The 16822-nt window shown below is 45.0% G+C and overlaps 1 protein-coding gene across 1 annotated transcript; it reads right to left on the reverse strand.

Annotated features, from left to right (window-relative positions):
- Positions 1-83: 83 nt before the first annotated feature.
- Positions 84-10180, reverse strand: LOC139581253 (matrix metalloproteinase-17-like). The gene is made up of 12 exons (XM_071410816.1): positions 10076-10180; positions 4928-5301; positions 4296-4428; positions 4025-4178; positions 3701-3809; positions 3390-3567; positions 2860-3036; positions 2663-2759; positions 2448-2521; positions 2040-2189; positions 1199-1465; positions 84-981 (listed from the first exon to the last, which is right to left on the reverse strand). The coding sequence occupies exons 2-12, from the start codon at positions 5090-5092 to the stop codon at positions 617-619; spliced, it is 1869 nt and encodes a 622-aa protein (XP_071266917.1). The 5' UTR covers positions 5093-5301; positions 10076-10180; the 3' UTR covers positions 84-616.
- Positions 10181-16822: the final 6642 nt, after the last annotated feature.

Consider the following 16822-nt stretch of genomic DNA (forward strand, 5'->3'; position numbering starts at 1 on the left):
GAGACATGTTTTGACGGTGAACTATAAACCAAACATTGACTTACTTTTATTGCTTTTAGTATCAAATATAAATTAGACATCTGCACACTGAAGACAACGTTTTATTTTATTTCGTTAGATAACATTTTCTGAAATTGGCCAGAATTACACAATCATTGAGCGTTGGCTGTACAACAAGGTGCAAAGGGATACATTTCACAGATAGACAGAGACAGATTCTGCTGAAATATACAAATGTCCAGGACAAACATTCCTCCTTTAGTGTGGAGAGACTTCTTGGTTGTGTCCAAAATTCCCAACTTCCCCTAACCCGTAACCCCTATACCACAGCCCTAAGTGTAGGTATGTAGAATGGATTGTAAGGGTGAATGGAAAACGTTGTCATAGACGAAGGTGAGAAAGTGCCTAGCACCATTGACAACGGCAGCCACAACCTCTGGCTTGCCAAGGGAATGAATGGGGTGAGAGGAGGAGGCCATTGTAGTTATGGGACGTAGCCATGCGATAGAAGAGGGTGAGAGGTGGGAGGCCATCGTAGAGTACTGGGACGTAGCCATGGGACAGACGAGGTTGAGAGGTGGGAGGCCATCGTAGAATATTGGTACGTAGCCCAACATCACACAGTTATCAGTGGGAAGAGAGTCAATAGCAGGGCACTTATGAACGATGTCACACTCGTGCTGCCTCCTGTTGCTCCATTCAAGCAAGAGCATGGCCAGTTCTGCAGTCCCTCTCTGTCTATGTCTCTGTGTCTGTCCAGGCCCTTCCTCTGGCCTCTCCTCTCTTCTCTCCCCCTCTCGCGGAGCTCCTGCCGTCCAGTAGGGGGAGGCAGAGAGAGCGATAGGTCGTCCAGGACAGGTGCGGAGGGGTGAGGGCAGTCCAACCAATCGGCGGCCAGGGATCGGGGATATCCTGCCTCCGGGGCAGAGCCTGGGTAGGGGAACTTCCAATAGGAATCTCCTTTGAAGAGGTAGACGGAGCCTGAGGCAGTGATATAGGAGGGGGCTTAATGTATGTTGATATATACAGACTCACACATGTATTGTACATTACGTGTGGTGTCTCTCACACATATAATCTTTCATATTGTCACTCTCATAGAATCTCAGTCTGTTCTCCTCGTTCATCTCTCTCTCACTCACTTTCTCTCTCATACACTTTCTTTCTTTCTCCCTCTATTTCTCCCTCGCTCTCTCACCGTCTCTCTCAGTGGTAATCCCATTCACTCCTCCTCTGATAAGGTCAGCCCAGGTGTTACTCTCCTCTTCCTCTCCTCCTCCTGCTTCCCCCTCTCCAATCTCCCCCCACACTGGTCCTTCCTTTGGATCCCACATCAGGCCCTGCTCCACCTCTTCTTCCTCTCCTCCTCCCTTTCCTTCTGTCTCTCCCCATTTCCTCAGAGCTGAGAGGGGGCGGGGGTAGCCCTCCTGGAGAGAGAGGTCATTGAACAGCCAAAACTGGGACTCTACAAAACAAAATGGAAAGAGGCAATGCAGAGTGTTCTCAAGGTTGTGTCTGGTTTATAATTCATTCACATAGAGTATATGATTGCGGGTGGAGAGAGAAACTAGAATCAAGAGCATAGTTTAGTCTGTTGAATAGCACTAATTCTCCTCTGTTTGTTAAAGGTCCAATGCAGCGTTTTTATCTCAATATCAAACCATTTCTGGGTAACAATTACTGTGATTGTGTTAAATTAAAATGGTCAAAAAGAAACTAAAATAGCTTTGTAGCAAAGAGCAATTTCTCAAGCAATAATTTTGCTACGACTGTCTGGGAGAGGGGAGGGGAAAACTGAAAATTAGCTGTTATTGGTAGAGAGGTTTGGAACTGTCTTTCTTATTGGTCTATTAACTAATTTACCACATGATGATGTCACCAGGCAGGCCAAAACTCCATCCCACCAAAACAGGCAGAAATTTCAGGCGTTTTTTTCAAACAGCTCTTACTATAAAAATGGTCTTATTATAGTTTTCACAATTTCACAGCATTTTCCAACATCATAGTGTGTGGGGTGACTGGAGTCAGAGGTTACCTACCAGTGATGAATATGATGGCGTGGTCTGAGTGTCTCTCCAACACAGCCTGCAGGGGGGGCAGGTTAGGGGGCAGACCCCCCCACAGCCTCCTCACAGAGGCCCCCCGTCCTGACACCAGCCCCCCAGTACTGACCCTCCAAATACTCAGCCCTGCCAGAGAGGGGGGCGGGGGGGGGAATAGAGAGGAATAAGGCAGGATAGTCAGAGTAGTAATAGAGGGGAGTATTGGGTGAAGGACAGATACAGATAAAGAGATGTGAGGTGAGGTGAGGTGAGACAGAGAGGAATTCAATACAAAGTCCTGCAGTTGTGGGTACATCCACCAGGGGGCGATCATGCCCGTAGTTTAAAACAGGAGGCTAGGGGAAATAGTCCAACCAATAGGGAGACTACCTACACCACACTCACCTTTAAAGAAGAACGTCTCTCCCCTAATCTTGGCCACTGCATCAAAGCTAGTGTTACAGCGGTCTACAGAATGGCTGAAAGAGAAGCAGAGAGCAACAGAGAGGATGAGAGGGAGGGAGAGATGCAGTGATGGAGGAGATAGTTATTGGTTGAATGGCTGCCCCTTATCCACTTTTGTTAACCTGTCAGTGCCTGTGTCTGTAGTGTGTCAGTACCTGTGTCTGTGTCGGTGTCCGTGTCCGTCGCGATGCTGCAGCTGAGGTTCAGGAACCAACCGAGGAACGTCTGTGACCATGAGTTGATTTCTATTACCTGTCAACACACCTTCCTTTCAGAACTCAGTACAACAACAGGAGGACACACACCCACACCAAGTGGACAAGTGATAATATACACAAACACAGAGACTGACCATAGAGCCTGGTGATGAGCTCCAGGTCATTGGGGCCCAGACGGTAGTTGAGAGGGTCTCCTACGGGGCCCTGGTAGTAAGGTCTCATCACAGAGCGCCTGGCAGACGAGTGGGACAAACCCAGGGCGTGGCCAAATTCATGCACCAGCACGGTGAACAAGTCCGTTCCCTCAGAGGCTGGGGAGGGGCGAGGGTTGTGGGGAGGTGTAGAGTTTCAGTTTAGGGGGAATGTTAGCAGTGTCTTGTCTGTGTCCATAATATTCCAAAAATGTGTGTCAATAATATTTTCCAAATTGAACCCCTTACTATTGTAAACCTCAGGATGATTAAACAGTGGAGTTGACCATAAATTCTACCTAACTTACCAGAGGGCTGCACAGAACTATCACAGTAACGCAAATACTTGCCTTCAACTTTCAGATCTACAGGAAGTTCCTAGGGGACGGGGGGCTAGTGTTTGGTTTGGTATTGGCCTCTTTAACCCCCAGTAGCTCTTTTTCTTGTCTATGGGTCTTCTGGCTGTCACTCACCTGGCTGGCGGAACACCCACTCCTCCTCGGCATCTAGGTGTACACCGCCCGCTCTGGTGAGGTCAGAAGGGAAGAAGGCGTGGCCAACAGCTCCTCCTGCACCATCGAAGGGGTAGCCGTCACCATGGAAACCGTGGAGGAAGTCCACCTGCAGATCTGCCCCTTCTGGGCCTCCCACCTGGCAACGGGAGAAACAGGGAGTGAGGTCAGAGGTGGGGGGGGGGAGAGAGAGAGAGAGAAAGAGAGTGCGAGAGGGGTAATCTTTGTAATTCAACTATCACAAAAAGGAACGTCTAGAGAAAGAGACTGACCTCGTGGAACTCCAGCGGGGTTGGCTCCTCCCACACCCTCAGGGCGTAGAACACCAGAGAGCGAATCGTCTCGCGGGAGAGGGAGGAGGAGGTGGGGTATGAACGCAACCTAGGGACATTTATTTGAGAGAAAGAAAGAAAGCGAGGTAGGGAGAGCGAGAGAGAGAGAGAAAATTTGAGAAAATGAGAGAAGCATGACTAGGGAGTTCTAGGGAAGATGAGAAAGCTGTAGGGATGACAATTGAGGGATAAGTTAACGATTGAGTGATAAGTTGATGAATAAGAGGGTATGTTGGAGGGATGATGAGCAGAAGTCTAAGGAACCTCCAGTTGATGTTCCTTCGTGTCCATGTTGTCACAGCCCTCTTTCTCCTCAGGCCCTGCCCCTCCTGGAGCTGATTGGCCAGTGGTTTGGGCTCCTCCCCTTTGTCTGGCAGTGAACATCGCGGGGCTCGCATCAGAGCCAGCGTCTCCTCATCTTAGACAGGAGGACAGAGAGAGCGAGCGAGAAAGAGAGAAGGAGAGAGAGAACCACAGAGGATGGATACAATCACCCTAATTTCCCCAACCCCAACCCTCTTTTTTATTTTCTCACTTGCAACTCCTGTCTCCTCTAGGCCTGCAAACCTTTGCATGGCGCTAACAGCATGAGTGACAGCTGTCCAGGCTTGTAGCTGTCCAGTGGAGGGGTCCGAGGGCGGGAGGTAGCCATACCTCGTCAGCCAATCCTGGGACAAGACACCAAAGTATTGCATTGAGAAGCATCATGTAGGTAGGACTCAGGTGTAAACTACCGAGTCGTGGGTTCATTGTGACAATGTGACAACGTCATGAGCAGCAGAGGTGGTGGTTTTGAGTGGGTAAAGGGAAATCACAGGTTAAGTGGAAATCAGATAAGTAAAAAGCAGGGGTTGACTCGACAGCTCTTCAAAGTGTCTACATAAAGCGTCTAACTCAATAGACCAATCCTGTGAAGGTACATGACCATATGCACGTGAGCCCAGTTAAGCTTGCTCATCAAGGCAGCTCTAAATGAGTCAAAACCAGATCAAGGCATGTGATGTATCACCTTTGCTAGTGGATTGGTATTCACTATTTTCTCTATTCACTTTGACTATTTTCACTAGGCCAACGTAAATGACAACTTGCTGAACTAAATAATCCATTCTGCATGAATAATAAAAACGTCCTTGTTAAAGACCTATACGCCTCTGCATTGTCCCTCACCACCAGTCCAGTGGTCTCGTCGTCCGTGGGGGTAACAGGAGTAGAGCATGTGGAAGCTGTTGTGTCCGTTGGGGCAACTGCTGAGCCTTGGACCCCGGCCACGGACACGGTTTGCATGCGCTCGCACACGTACAGGAGGAGAAAACTCCACGCCGCTGCCTTCATCCTGCTGGCGTTCACATATTCCAATCAAACTCGGGAAACAAAGTTGGAGTGAACATTTATCACCTCCGGTCAGTTCAGCCATGCGACTGGTCAAGGTCTATGAGGTGTCATCCGTCCTTCATGGTCGGGTTGACGGTGCAGAGTGAAGGTAAGCCGTGACAGGACCTCTTGGAACTTTTTGCCACTGCTCGTGAAACCAGTCCAACGCTCTGGGAATGGGAGGGAGAAACCACCGGTTTACATTGTTGGTTTTACGCTGTTGTTGCCAAAGCGAACATTGACACAGTTTATGTTAAAGGCTTTAAATGACTACGAAGCTTGGCTTTGCACCATATGGCACAAATATTTCAAACATGCAAGAAGAACTGCCCCTGCCTACCTGAGAGTCCCTGCCAATCTTCTGAAAACACCGGAAACCGTACCTCTTCAAAGAGTATCTTTTTTTGCAACAAAGCATCCTTCACTCATGCTGCCAAACATACCCTCGTAAAACTGACTATCCTGCCGATCCTTGACTTGGGCGATGTCATTTACAAAATAGCTTCCAACACTCTACTCAGCAAATTGGATGCAGTCTATCACAGTGCCATCCGTTTTGTCACCAAAGCCCCATATACTACCCACCACTGCGACCTGTACGCTCTCGTTGGCTGGCCCTCGCTTCATATTCGTCGCCAAATCCACTGGCTCCAGGTCATCTATAATTCTTTGCTAGCTAAAGCCCCACCTTATCTCAGCTCACTGGTCACCATAGCAGCACCCACCCATAGCACGCGCTCCAGCAGGTATATTTCACTGGTCACCCCCAAAGCCAATTCCTCCTTTGGCCGCCTTTCCTTCCAGTTCTCTGCTGCCAATGACTGGAACGAATTGCAAAAATCACTGAAGCTGGAGACCCAAATCTCCCTCACTAACTTTAAACACCAGCTGTCAGAGCAGCTCACAGATCACTGCACCTGTACATAGCCCATCTGTAAATAGCCCATCCAACTACCTCATCCCCATACTGTTATTTTTTTTCTTCTCCTTTGCACCCCAGTATCTCTAGTTGCACATTCATCTTCTGCACATCTATCACTCCAGTGATTAATTGCTAAATTGTAATTATTTCACCACTATGGCATATTTATTGCCTTACCTCTCTTATCTTACCTCATTTGCACACACTGTATATAGACATTTTTTTCTCTATTGTGTTATATGTTATATGTATGTTTGTTTATTCCATGTGTAACTGTGTTGTTGTTTGTGTCGCACTGCTTTGCTTTATCTTGGCCAGGTCGCAGTTGTAAATGAGAACTTGTTCTCAACTAGCCTACCTGGTTAAATAAAGGTGAAATAAAAAATAAAATAAAATCCTAAATAATCGCCCTCCATGACCCCCACCCCCCCAAAAAACGATATATGTGTTGGTTCAGGATATATATACAGTATATATATATCAATATACACTACATGATCAAAAGTATGTGGACACCTGCTCGTGGGAGTTGGTCCCCCCTTTGTGGCTATAACAGCCTCTACTTTTCTGGGAAGGCTTTCCAGTATATGTTGGAACATTGCTGCGGGGACTCGCTTCCATTCAGCCACAAGAGCATTAGTGAGGTCGGGCACTGATGTTGGGCGAGTAGGCCTGGCTCTCAGTCATCGTTCCAATTCATCCCAAAGGTGTTCGATTGGGTTGAGGTCAGGGCTCTGTGCAGGCCAGTCAAGTTCTTCCACACCGATCTCGACAAACCATTTCTGTATGGATCTCGCTTTGTGCAAGGGGGCATTGTCATGCTGAAACAGAAAGGGCATTCCCAAACTGTTACCACAAAGCACAGAATCATCTAGAATGTCATTGTATGCTGTAGTGTTAAGATTTCCCTTCACTGGAACTAAGGGGCCTAGCCCGAACCATGAAAAACAGCTCCAGACCATTATTCCTCCTCCACCAAACTTTACAGTTGGCACTCTGCATTTGGGCAGATAGTGTTTTCCTGGCATCCGCCAAACCCAGATTTGTCTGTCGGACTGTCAAATGGTGAAGTGTGATTCATCACTCCAGAGAACGCGTTTTCACTGCTCCAGAGTCCAATGGCGGTGAGCTTACCACCACTCCAGCCGACGCTTGGCATTGCGCATGGTTTTCTTAGGTTTGTGTGCGGCTGCTCGGCCATGGAAACACATTTTATGAAGCTCCGTTATGTGCTGACGTTGCTTCCAGAGGCAGTTTGGAACTTGGTAGTGAGTGTTTTGCAACTGAGGACAGACGATTTTTACGGGCTTCAGCACTCGGCGGTCCCGTTCTGTGAGCTTGTGTGGCCTACCACTTCGCGGCTGAGCAATTGTTGCTCCTAGACGTTTCCACTTCACGATAACAGCACTTACAGTTGACAAGGGCAGCTCTAGCAGGGTCAAAATTTGACAAACTGACTTGTTGGAAAGGTGGCATCCTATGACGGTGCCACGTTGAAAGTCACTGAGCTCTTCAGTAAGACCATTCTACTGCCAATGTTTGGCTATGGAGATTGCATGGCGGTGTGCTCGATTTTATACACCTGTCAGCAATGGGTGTGGCTGAAATAGCCAAATCCACTAATTTGAAGGGGTGTCCATATACTTTTGTATATATAGTGTATATAATTATTTAGTTTGTGGGGCCGTTGGAAATGTTTTGGTCACAGTTAGGTAGCCTACAGTGCGTATATTGAAAAGGAGACCCTGGTCTCAATTGGGCTTCCCTGATTAAATAAAAGTTAATACAAATATGAAATTCACAACTGGCACGCAGATCTTGAGAAATGGTAGGATCAATTGTAAATTGGCAATCACCAAAGAAGGGAGAAGGGAAACAGAGAAGGGAAACTTTCTGCGAATATTTTGACATTGTATCAACAAGGCGGCTCGGAGAATATTGAAACATTCTGTATCAACAAGGCAGCTCCGAGAATATTGATTGCAACATAGTAGCCAACGAAGGTGCGGCATCTTTCCATGGGCCAGTTTGACTCTGTCTGATATTATTATGTTGCCTACGTGGTAATTGCACTGTCTGGGTGGTTATTATAAAAATATAAAAAACTACATCCACACTAAATAACTTAGCACTATTTAATAACGTTTTGCTAGCAAGATTGATCTGTAAGTATATGTGATTTTAATTGAGCAAGATGGACAAGCAAGACTGATAGAGTGAGAGGTGGAAATGGATTATACCAGAGGCAGGTGGGCTACAGGTAGGGATTAGGGATGCAGGCAGAGGATGATGAAGAAGTAGGCCTACAACTAAATCATTATTGATTTGCATGATCTCAATTATCATTCTGTCACTGTATGACAATGTACATGTTTTATATCCTACAATTGTCATTGTCTTTGAAGCCAAAAACAGGACATGTATTTTGGAGAAATGCTCTCAATAGCAAGTTGTTCAGTTGTGGGGGGGTTTCATACCACAAATTGCACTAGCTTACTGGGAAAATGTATCTAAATATCAATTAGGCCCATAGATATCACAGCATTTTAAGAGCAATAAAATAGCTTTTGGTTTCGAAAGGTCACCTAAAAGGAGGGCTCCCTAACCTCCCAATTACCAATGCAATTAACCCCTGGCTCTCAGATTACAACAAGGTTTACACGGCCGAGTTCAAATGCTGACATTAAAATCAAAGCAATCGGCGCACTGCACAAACCGCGGACTGGCAAAGCAAGCTAGCACCTTCTCTGCTTTCTAAAAGTGAGAGAAAAGGGCGCGAACTGGCAGCTGCTCTCCGAGCGACGCTCCACATGGTCCTAAAGCCAGCCTTGGAAACTTTAAACAGCTGTTGCGTTTTAACCGGGATTGGAATGATTTGAGTCTACTTTTTTGTTGTTGCCTACTTTACATTTTTGGTCTTGAGCTAGCTAGGGTATGGCGACCCAACTGACGCCTCTACTGTATAGCCTCGTTTTTACTCAGCATAAAAGTGAGTAAATCTACCTCTTTCTCATTGAGACATTTTAAATAATATGTATATAATGCAGAGATACAATATTATATTCATACTGAAAATAATGATGAATGAAAATGTCGATGAAGATGGTCAGGACATGTAGGCACGATCAATAGGAGACGAACCAAGAAATATCTAATCAGGAGATGGAAGAACATTTGCATAAAGTAAATAAGGGAGGGGTGTACGGAAATGGAAGGGTGTGTACAATAAGATTTAATTTCGAAGAGGGAAAGTGTGTGTGGGATGGAGGTGGGAGTAAGGGGGGCTGAGAAGGATGTGGTGGTTTAATTAAATTAGCGGCTGTCATTTAGTTAAAGAAGGGGGGGGGGGCAAAAAGGGAGGGATGAAAGGATAGAGAGATCATGGAGGACAGTTTTAAGGTAATGGGATTAAAGTGGAATGTGGGTTCAGTCCTTTTCTCAAGGGACAGATAGAAGGAGAAAGGGAGGAAATAAAAGACAAGTGGTGCCTCCATCTCCCTTTCAAGGATAAAAGGAGAGAGTAAAGGGGAGACTAGGAGAGAGACGCTTAAGAGAGGAGGTAGGCTACAGAAAGAAAGAAAGGGAGGTGTACAGTAAGGTGGGTGAAGGGTGGCATGTGGTGGTTGAGTAATGAAAGTGCCAGCGGGTGTTAATGAAGGGATTCTTTAATTATGCTGGGTTCCAAACACGCACTCTTGACTTGGGCCCGCCATCTGGTTCAGTGCATGTTGGCGTTCTAAAGCACTCATCACGCACAAATGGTTCTAACACCCACTGTCAGACAATATGGCAAAGAAACACATTAGCTAAAAAGCATACTGTAAGAGGGGGTGCAAATAAAAAATATATTATGTTTAATAGCTACTACAATGCATCTGTACACCAATACTGGAAACAAAGTGCAACATTCCTTTTTACTGCATACACACAAACTCAAAAATAGTGCATACTCACACAAGTTGATTCTCACGATTGACAGTTAAACAAAAATTGATAAAAAGTGCAGTTTATCCAATGCTTACCTTACCCTTCGTCCCTGCCTTCGAACTCTCTCTCTCTCGCTCTCTCCTCTCACTCACTCTGAACAGATGTGTCCCTTTCCCAACCGCTAACCCACTCACTCCGCCTTCACTCCCTCAAACTCTATAAACCACCCCCCCCCCATGTTGCTGAGCTCTCACAATAGTCTCCTCAATACTACCACTAAAACAAATCTGTGTGTGTGTCACTCAAACCACACATATGGCTATCAATCCTTTCCAACTCCTAATTAATTGTAATATTTATACACAGTATATATGTGTGTACTGTATACTGTATGTAAACTATAACACATTCAATATGAAAACCACATTTTGAATTAATCCATGTTTTTTTTTTATAATTCAATTAGGCTCAGAAACGTGTTTGGCATGGCATATAAGAATACATTTGATGTGTAACTAAAGATTCTCTCTGTGGAATTAGTGAGAGTGAGACAGCACATATAGTGTGTTTGTTTGTGTCTCTGTGTGTGTGAGTGTGAGTGTCCACGTTTGACTGTGTGTAGTAAGGAGGGGGGTTAGTAAGATTTTGATTAAATCATCTTAACGAAAGGATTTAAAAAAAATGTAAGATAAAGATTAGAACAGATCTCGCTCGCTAACTGTCTCTCTAGCTCCCACTCTCTTTCTCTCTACAGGGGTATTATTCTATCCTACTGACCTCCTTCTGGAAATAATACTGACTAAGAAAGCCAATTACCCCAAAAAAATTCACTAGGCAAGTCAGTTAAGAACAAATTCTTATTTACAATGACAGCCTACCGGGGAACAGTGGGTTAATTGCCTTGTTCAGGGGTAGAACGATAGATTTTTACATTGTTGGCTCAGGGATTTGATTCAGCAACCCTTCAGTTACTGGCCCAATGCTCTAACCTCTAGGCTACCTGCCACCCCAAACAGAGGAGACAGAAAGAATACAGAGCCAAAAATAAGCAGATTTGAGCGACAATGCAGGATAACTATAACACCACCTGTTGAAGCTTTCTATCGACAGAGAGAGAGAGAGAGAGGAGAGAGAGAAAGTAGAGAGAGAGAACAGATGCTTTTCCAAATGTATCCCTCTTTCTCCTCCTCCATTCTCTCTCTCCCTCGGGGGGAAAGGTTTGATTGAAAAAGGACGTTAGGACACCCTGTTTTTACAAGAAAACTTGATCCCCTGATCTGCCCCTAATCTTTAACCAGGACCTGTCATAGCAGAGACAAAAAGGGATAAAATACCTAATGGCAACATTAGCACCACCACTTCGCTCATTTAAAGCCCTCACTCTGAACCTCAACTCATCACAACCTCGCCAACTGACCCCATTTTTCTGTGATATTTTTCTTTTCTCTGGGCTTTTTCCCCCTACCATAGAATGCCTACCCTAATTTGGAGTAAACTTCAACTGCTACTTACAGCTATTTCACTCACATCTACGGTACCTGTAGTTAAATACTTATACATATATTCCTCATTTCCTCTTTCTTCAAGTGCTGGATTTTCACCCACAGCAGCCAATCCACCATTCATTCTGATCTTAACTCCAAACCTCCAATGTCCACAGATTAACCCATCTTTCCCAGTATAATGCCATTTTATTTCGCAATACATCCTTATAGCAAGTACTTTATATAATAGCTTACATTGAAACAAACTGATTGATGTGTCAATTGTTGTTTTATATGTCAGTTCATAGACCCAATGCCAAGGTATTGGGACATCAAAACCCTGTTCGCAACTGTGGTTTAACACCATTGACTATATTCGAATTCCTTGAATCTATAGTTGGTTGCCAACTAGGTGGAGAAAATAGAAAATAGTTCCCCCTGTTGTCTTGACGACGGGGCCAACCCACATGAATGCATGTGGTGGTTGGGCAGGGTCAAAGGTGATGTGCTGGAGGGGGAGATGGTTAACGCATGGAGGCTGTATTTTGTACTCCTGAAACAGGGAAGGGGGTATAGGCTTGAATATGTGAATGGGCTTGTTTGTCTGGGAATCTGCGAATGCCCCAATTGTGGGGCTGAACTTGTGGTTCCCCAGGCAACTGAGGCACTTTTTAGGAACTCTACATTGCATGGGGTCTTTGTTGTTCACTCAGCATGTGGCATACCTCACAACTGACATCTTTCAGATGTCCTGTTTTTTTTTTACACTCTGCAACATTAAGGATATAAGAGTTCTTACTGGGTTAATTGTTCTGTCACATACTCCTAGAAGGAACCCACTGGGTACAGACATCCATTCGACGTCTATTCCACGTTGGTTCAACGTCATTTCACTGAAATGACATGGAAACCATGTTGATTCAACCAGTGTGCCCAGTGGGAAGGGTGTTCATTGCCTGATGCCAGTCTGCTCGAATGACAAGAACAGGGTTGGGAAGGTTGTTGAAATGACCAGATCATCAAATGACACTGATTATTTTACATTTTTCACTGTAGATAATCTTTAGTTCAACTAAAACTAATATGGCAGGCACTTCAGTGCAGAAACAGACTGGCATCCTCTCTAGGACAACTGGCATTAGACTTACAGTAACTGACATCAAGTGAGGCCAACTCCATAAGGAACATCACTTGGAGGAGAATGCAGAGCCATACTGTGACTGTAGGCCTGCTGTTAGCTGGGTATTCAAATCGAATCAAATTTTATTTGTCACAAGCTCCGAATACAACAGGTGTAGACCTTACCGTGAATGTAAATAGAACTGGTGTCCATTTGATTAATTGTTCAGCCGTCTTATGGCTTGGGGGTAGAAGCTGTTAAGGAGCCTTTTGGACCAAAGACTTGGCGCTGCCGTACCGCTTGCCGTGCGGTAGCAGAGAGAACAGTCTATGACTTGGGTGACTGGAGTCTTTGTACATTTTTTGTAGTCCACAGTGTCCCTATTGTGCCTCTATCTTTCCCCTGTTAACTAGATGTCTAGTTAGGGAAGCATAAACCTCTGATGTTGCACAGACGACTGCTATAGTTGAAATGCTAGAGTTGACTGCAGATGCTAGATTTGAAATGCTAGAGTTGACTGCTAGAGGCTATAGTTGAAATGCTAGAGTTGACTGCAGATGCTAGAGTTGAAATGCTAGAGTTGACTGCTAGATGCTAGAGTTGACTGCTAGAGGCTAGAGTTGAAATGCTAGAGTTGACTGCAGATGCTAGATTTGAAATGCTAGAGTTGAAAGCTAGAGGCTAGAGTTGAAATGCTAGAGTTGACTGCTAGATGCTAGAGTTGACTGCTAGATGCTAGAGTTGACTGCTAGATGCTAGAGTTGAAATGCTAGAGTTGACTGCTAGATGCTAGAGTTGAAATGCTAGAGTTGACTGCTAGATGCTAGAGTTGAAATGCTAGAGTTGACTACTAGATGCTAGAGTTGAAATGCTAGAGTTGACTACTAGATGCTAGAGTTGACTGCTAGATGCTAGAGTTGAAATGCTAGAGTTGACTGCTAGATGCTAGAGTTGAAATGCTAGAGTTGACTACTAGATGCTAGAGTTGACTGCTAGATGCTAGAGTTGACTACTAGATGCTAGAGTTGAAATGCTAGAGTTGACTGCTAGATGCTAGAGTTGACTGCTAGATGCTAGAGTTGACTACTAGATGCTAGAGTTGAAATGCTAGAGTTGACTGCTAGATGCTAGAGTTGACTACTAGATGCTAGAGTTGACTGCTAGATGCTAGAGTTGACTGCTAGATGCTAGAGTTGACTACTAGATGCTAGAGTTGACTGCTAGATGCTAGAGTTGACTGCTAGATGTGCACATAGATGTTGCTGGGGCCTGGCTTTAGGGTAGCTGGGGTACAACCTTACAACAGGGATGTATTTCTGGAAACCAAGTTTGCGCCATCCTACATTACAGATCGCCCCATTCAGAAACCAACCCTACCAGGCCCCAGCACCAACCCTGCCCTGCCAGGCCCCAGCAACATTCCAGTCCTGCCAGGCTCCAGCACCAACCTGCCAGGCCCCAGCATCAACCCTGCCCTGCCAGACCCCAGCAACAATCCAGTCCTGCCAGGCTCCAGCACCAACCTGCCAGGCCCCAGCACTATTCCAGTCCTGCCAGGCCCCAGCACCAACCTACCAGGCCCCAGCACCATTTCAGCCCTGCCAGGCCCCAGCACCAACCTGCCAGGCCCCAGCACCATTCCAGCCCTGCCTAGCACGAGCTCAGACACAGACCTGCCCAGTTCTTATGCTAGCACCAGCTCACCCTTGACCAGCAATGTCATTGCTGACAGTGGACTACCATCTCCAGAGGACATCCGGCCATATCCAAAAGCTGGCCCCCGAAAACCAGCTTGCAAAGGAAGAAAATGGCGCAAAACAATTCTAACTGACACACCAATGAAGCAGGCACTAGAAATGGAAAAGAATAAGGCACAATCTAGTGAAAGGCTGTTTCCGAAGAAAAGGAAGTAAGGGGGGAGTCAAAATCTGGATCTGCAAAGAACAAGAAGCCAGCTAAAAAAATATATATAAAAAAAAATTGTGTAGAAGAGTCTTCAGATGAAGAGGAGTGCTTCTGCCTCATCTGTGTGGAGCCATTTTCAAATCCTTCCAAAGGAGACTTGAGTGAAGTGTGTGAGATGCAACAAATGGGCCCATGATGCTTGCACCTCAGGCCAGGCAATTTATGTGTGCCAGAACTGTGACTCTGAAGATCAGTCTGATTAGTCAGATACGGATGTACAGTACGTCATATAGGCTGTTAAAAAACTGTGCGTTAATGCATTATTGTGTTTAAACACCACGTCTGTTTTGTTAAGACTTTAAACATTTAAGCAAGTTATCTGCAGCATTACATTCCATTCCGATTCCAACAATTACCGTGGATCTATGTGCACGCCAGAGAACGTTGGAGTTCAAAGTAAAGTGGACATGCCACTTAATTAATGTGTGCTCTGCCAGCATTATTGTTTTGATTGAAAGGCATGATTTGCCAGATTCTCTAGGCATGATTGTTTTTATTTTGAGTTTTTTAATGAAGTTGAATTTGGTTTGGAATTTGAAATTTAAAATCAATATTCACAATTAATTAGTTGTGTTCTTATTTGTTGATAATCCAATGTGACAACTTACCCGATGTACAGTAGTGTGACAATTTGTCCGTTGATGGGGAAAATTGTCACAAGTGCACTCTCTCTATTTAACGGTCTACAACTCCGGTACTGAAATAAGATATGAAGATGTAATGAATACAACATATGTGCCCAAGACTTCCTTCTTTCATTTGGTATGACATTTATACCATTGGGATGTATTGTGCCCAGTAAATGTTAGACAGCGTGAAAAGTGTGACAACATACCTCACTCTCCCCTACTGGAACTGACCCTGTATATCAAATCAAATCAAATTGTATTTGTCACATGCGCCGAATACAGTGAAATGCTTACTCACGAGCCCCTAACCGACAGTGCAGTTTTAAAAAATACGGATAAGAATAAGAGATAAAAATAACAATATATACAGGGGGGTGCCGGTACAGAGTCAATGTACGGGGGCACCGGTTAGTTGAGGTAGTATGTACATGTAGGTAGAGTTAATTAAAGTGACTATGCATAGATGACAACAGAGAGTGGCAGTGGCGTGGAGAGGGGAGGGGAGGGGGGAGGCAATGCAAATAGGCTGGGTAGAAGCCTCTTGGACCTAAACTTGGCGCTCCGGTACCGCTTGCCGTGCGGTAGCAGAGAGAACAGTCTATGACTAGTGTGGCTGGAGTCTTTGACAATTTTTAGGGCCTTCCTCTGACATCGCCTGGTATAGAGGTCCTGGATGGCAGGAAGCTTGGCCCCAGTGATGTACTGGGCTGTTCGCACTACCCTCTGTAGTGCCTTGTGGTCGGAGGCCGAGCAGTTGCCATACCAGGCAGTGATGCAACCAGTCAGGATGCTCTCGATGGTGCAGCTGTAGAACCTTTTGAGGATCTGAGGACCCATGCCCAATCTTTTCAGTCTCCTGAGGGGGAATAGGTTTTGTCGTGTCCGCTTCATGACTGTCATGGTGTGCTTGGACCATGTTAGTGATGTGGACACCAGGGAACTTGAAGCTCTCAACCTGCTCCACTGCAGCCCCGTTGATGAGAATGGGGGCGTGCTCAGGCCTCTTTTTCCTGTAGTCCACAATCATCTCCTTTGTCTTGATCACGTTGAGGGAGAGGTTGTTGTCCTGGCACCACACGGCCAGGTCTCTGACCTCCTCCCTATAAGCTGTATATAGTATGCTTACTTACTTAATCGTGTTCTTCTCATTTCTTAATTTTATATCTCCTGTGTTTTTGTTACACCTTGTTATTTTTACTTCTACATTGTTATTGATTACTGTATTGTTGGGTTAGATCTTGCAATAAAGACATTTCACTGTACTTGTGCATGTGACATTAAAACTTGAAACGTGTGTGTGTGTTTGTGTTAGGCTAAAATGGGGTATACTATTACCGACAAACTACACATTACAAGCGTAACCTAACCACTAGCAGGCATGTTCATGCCTTCAGAGACATTATAAACAATAAAATATATCAAGTTTCACATCAAAGCATTCTCAGTGAGCACTGCAGAAAGCTGACTATTCCGCGTCAGAATGTCTGTTGACATTTATTCACAAATCCTCTTTCACTTAATAAATGAATTATGTTATTAAGCTAAATGAATGCCAGTTATATTTTTTCTTGACTTGATTTGGGTCACTGAGAACATATATTACAAATAATAGTGCCAAATTGTTTTACAAAATCCCAAAAATGA

The sequence above is a fragment of the Salvelinus alpinus genome, chromosome 7 (genome assembly GCF_045679555.1).
Source record: "Salvelinus alpinus chromosome 7, SLU_Salpinus.1, whole genome shotgun sequence".
Taxonomy (NCBI): domain Eukaryota; kingdom Metazoa; phylum Chordata; class Actinopteri; order Salmoniformes; family Salmonidae; genus Salvelinus; species Salvelinus alpinus.

Coding starts and splice junctions, on each gene's coding strand:
- LOC139581253 (XM_071410816.1), bottom strand. CDS start 5,092: ATGAAGGCAGCGGCGTGGAGTTTTCTCCTCCTGTACGTGTGCGAGCGC. Junction 3,037..3,389: donor GTGGGTGTTCCGCCAGCCAG/GTGAGTGACAGC, acceptor GCCCCTCCCCAG/CCTCTGAGGGAACGGACTTG. Junction 982..1,198: donor GATTACCACTGAGAGAGACG/GTGAGAGAGCGA, acceptor TCACTGCCTCAG/GCTCCGTCTACCTCTTCAAA.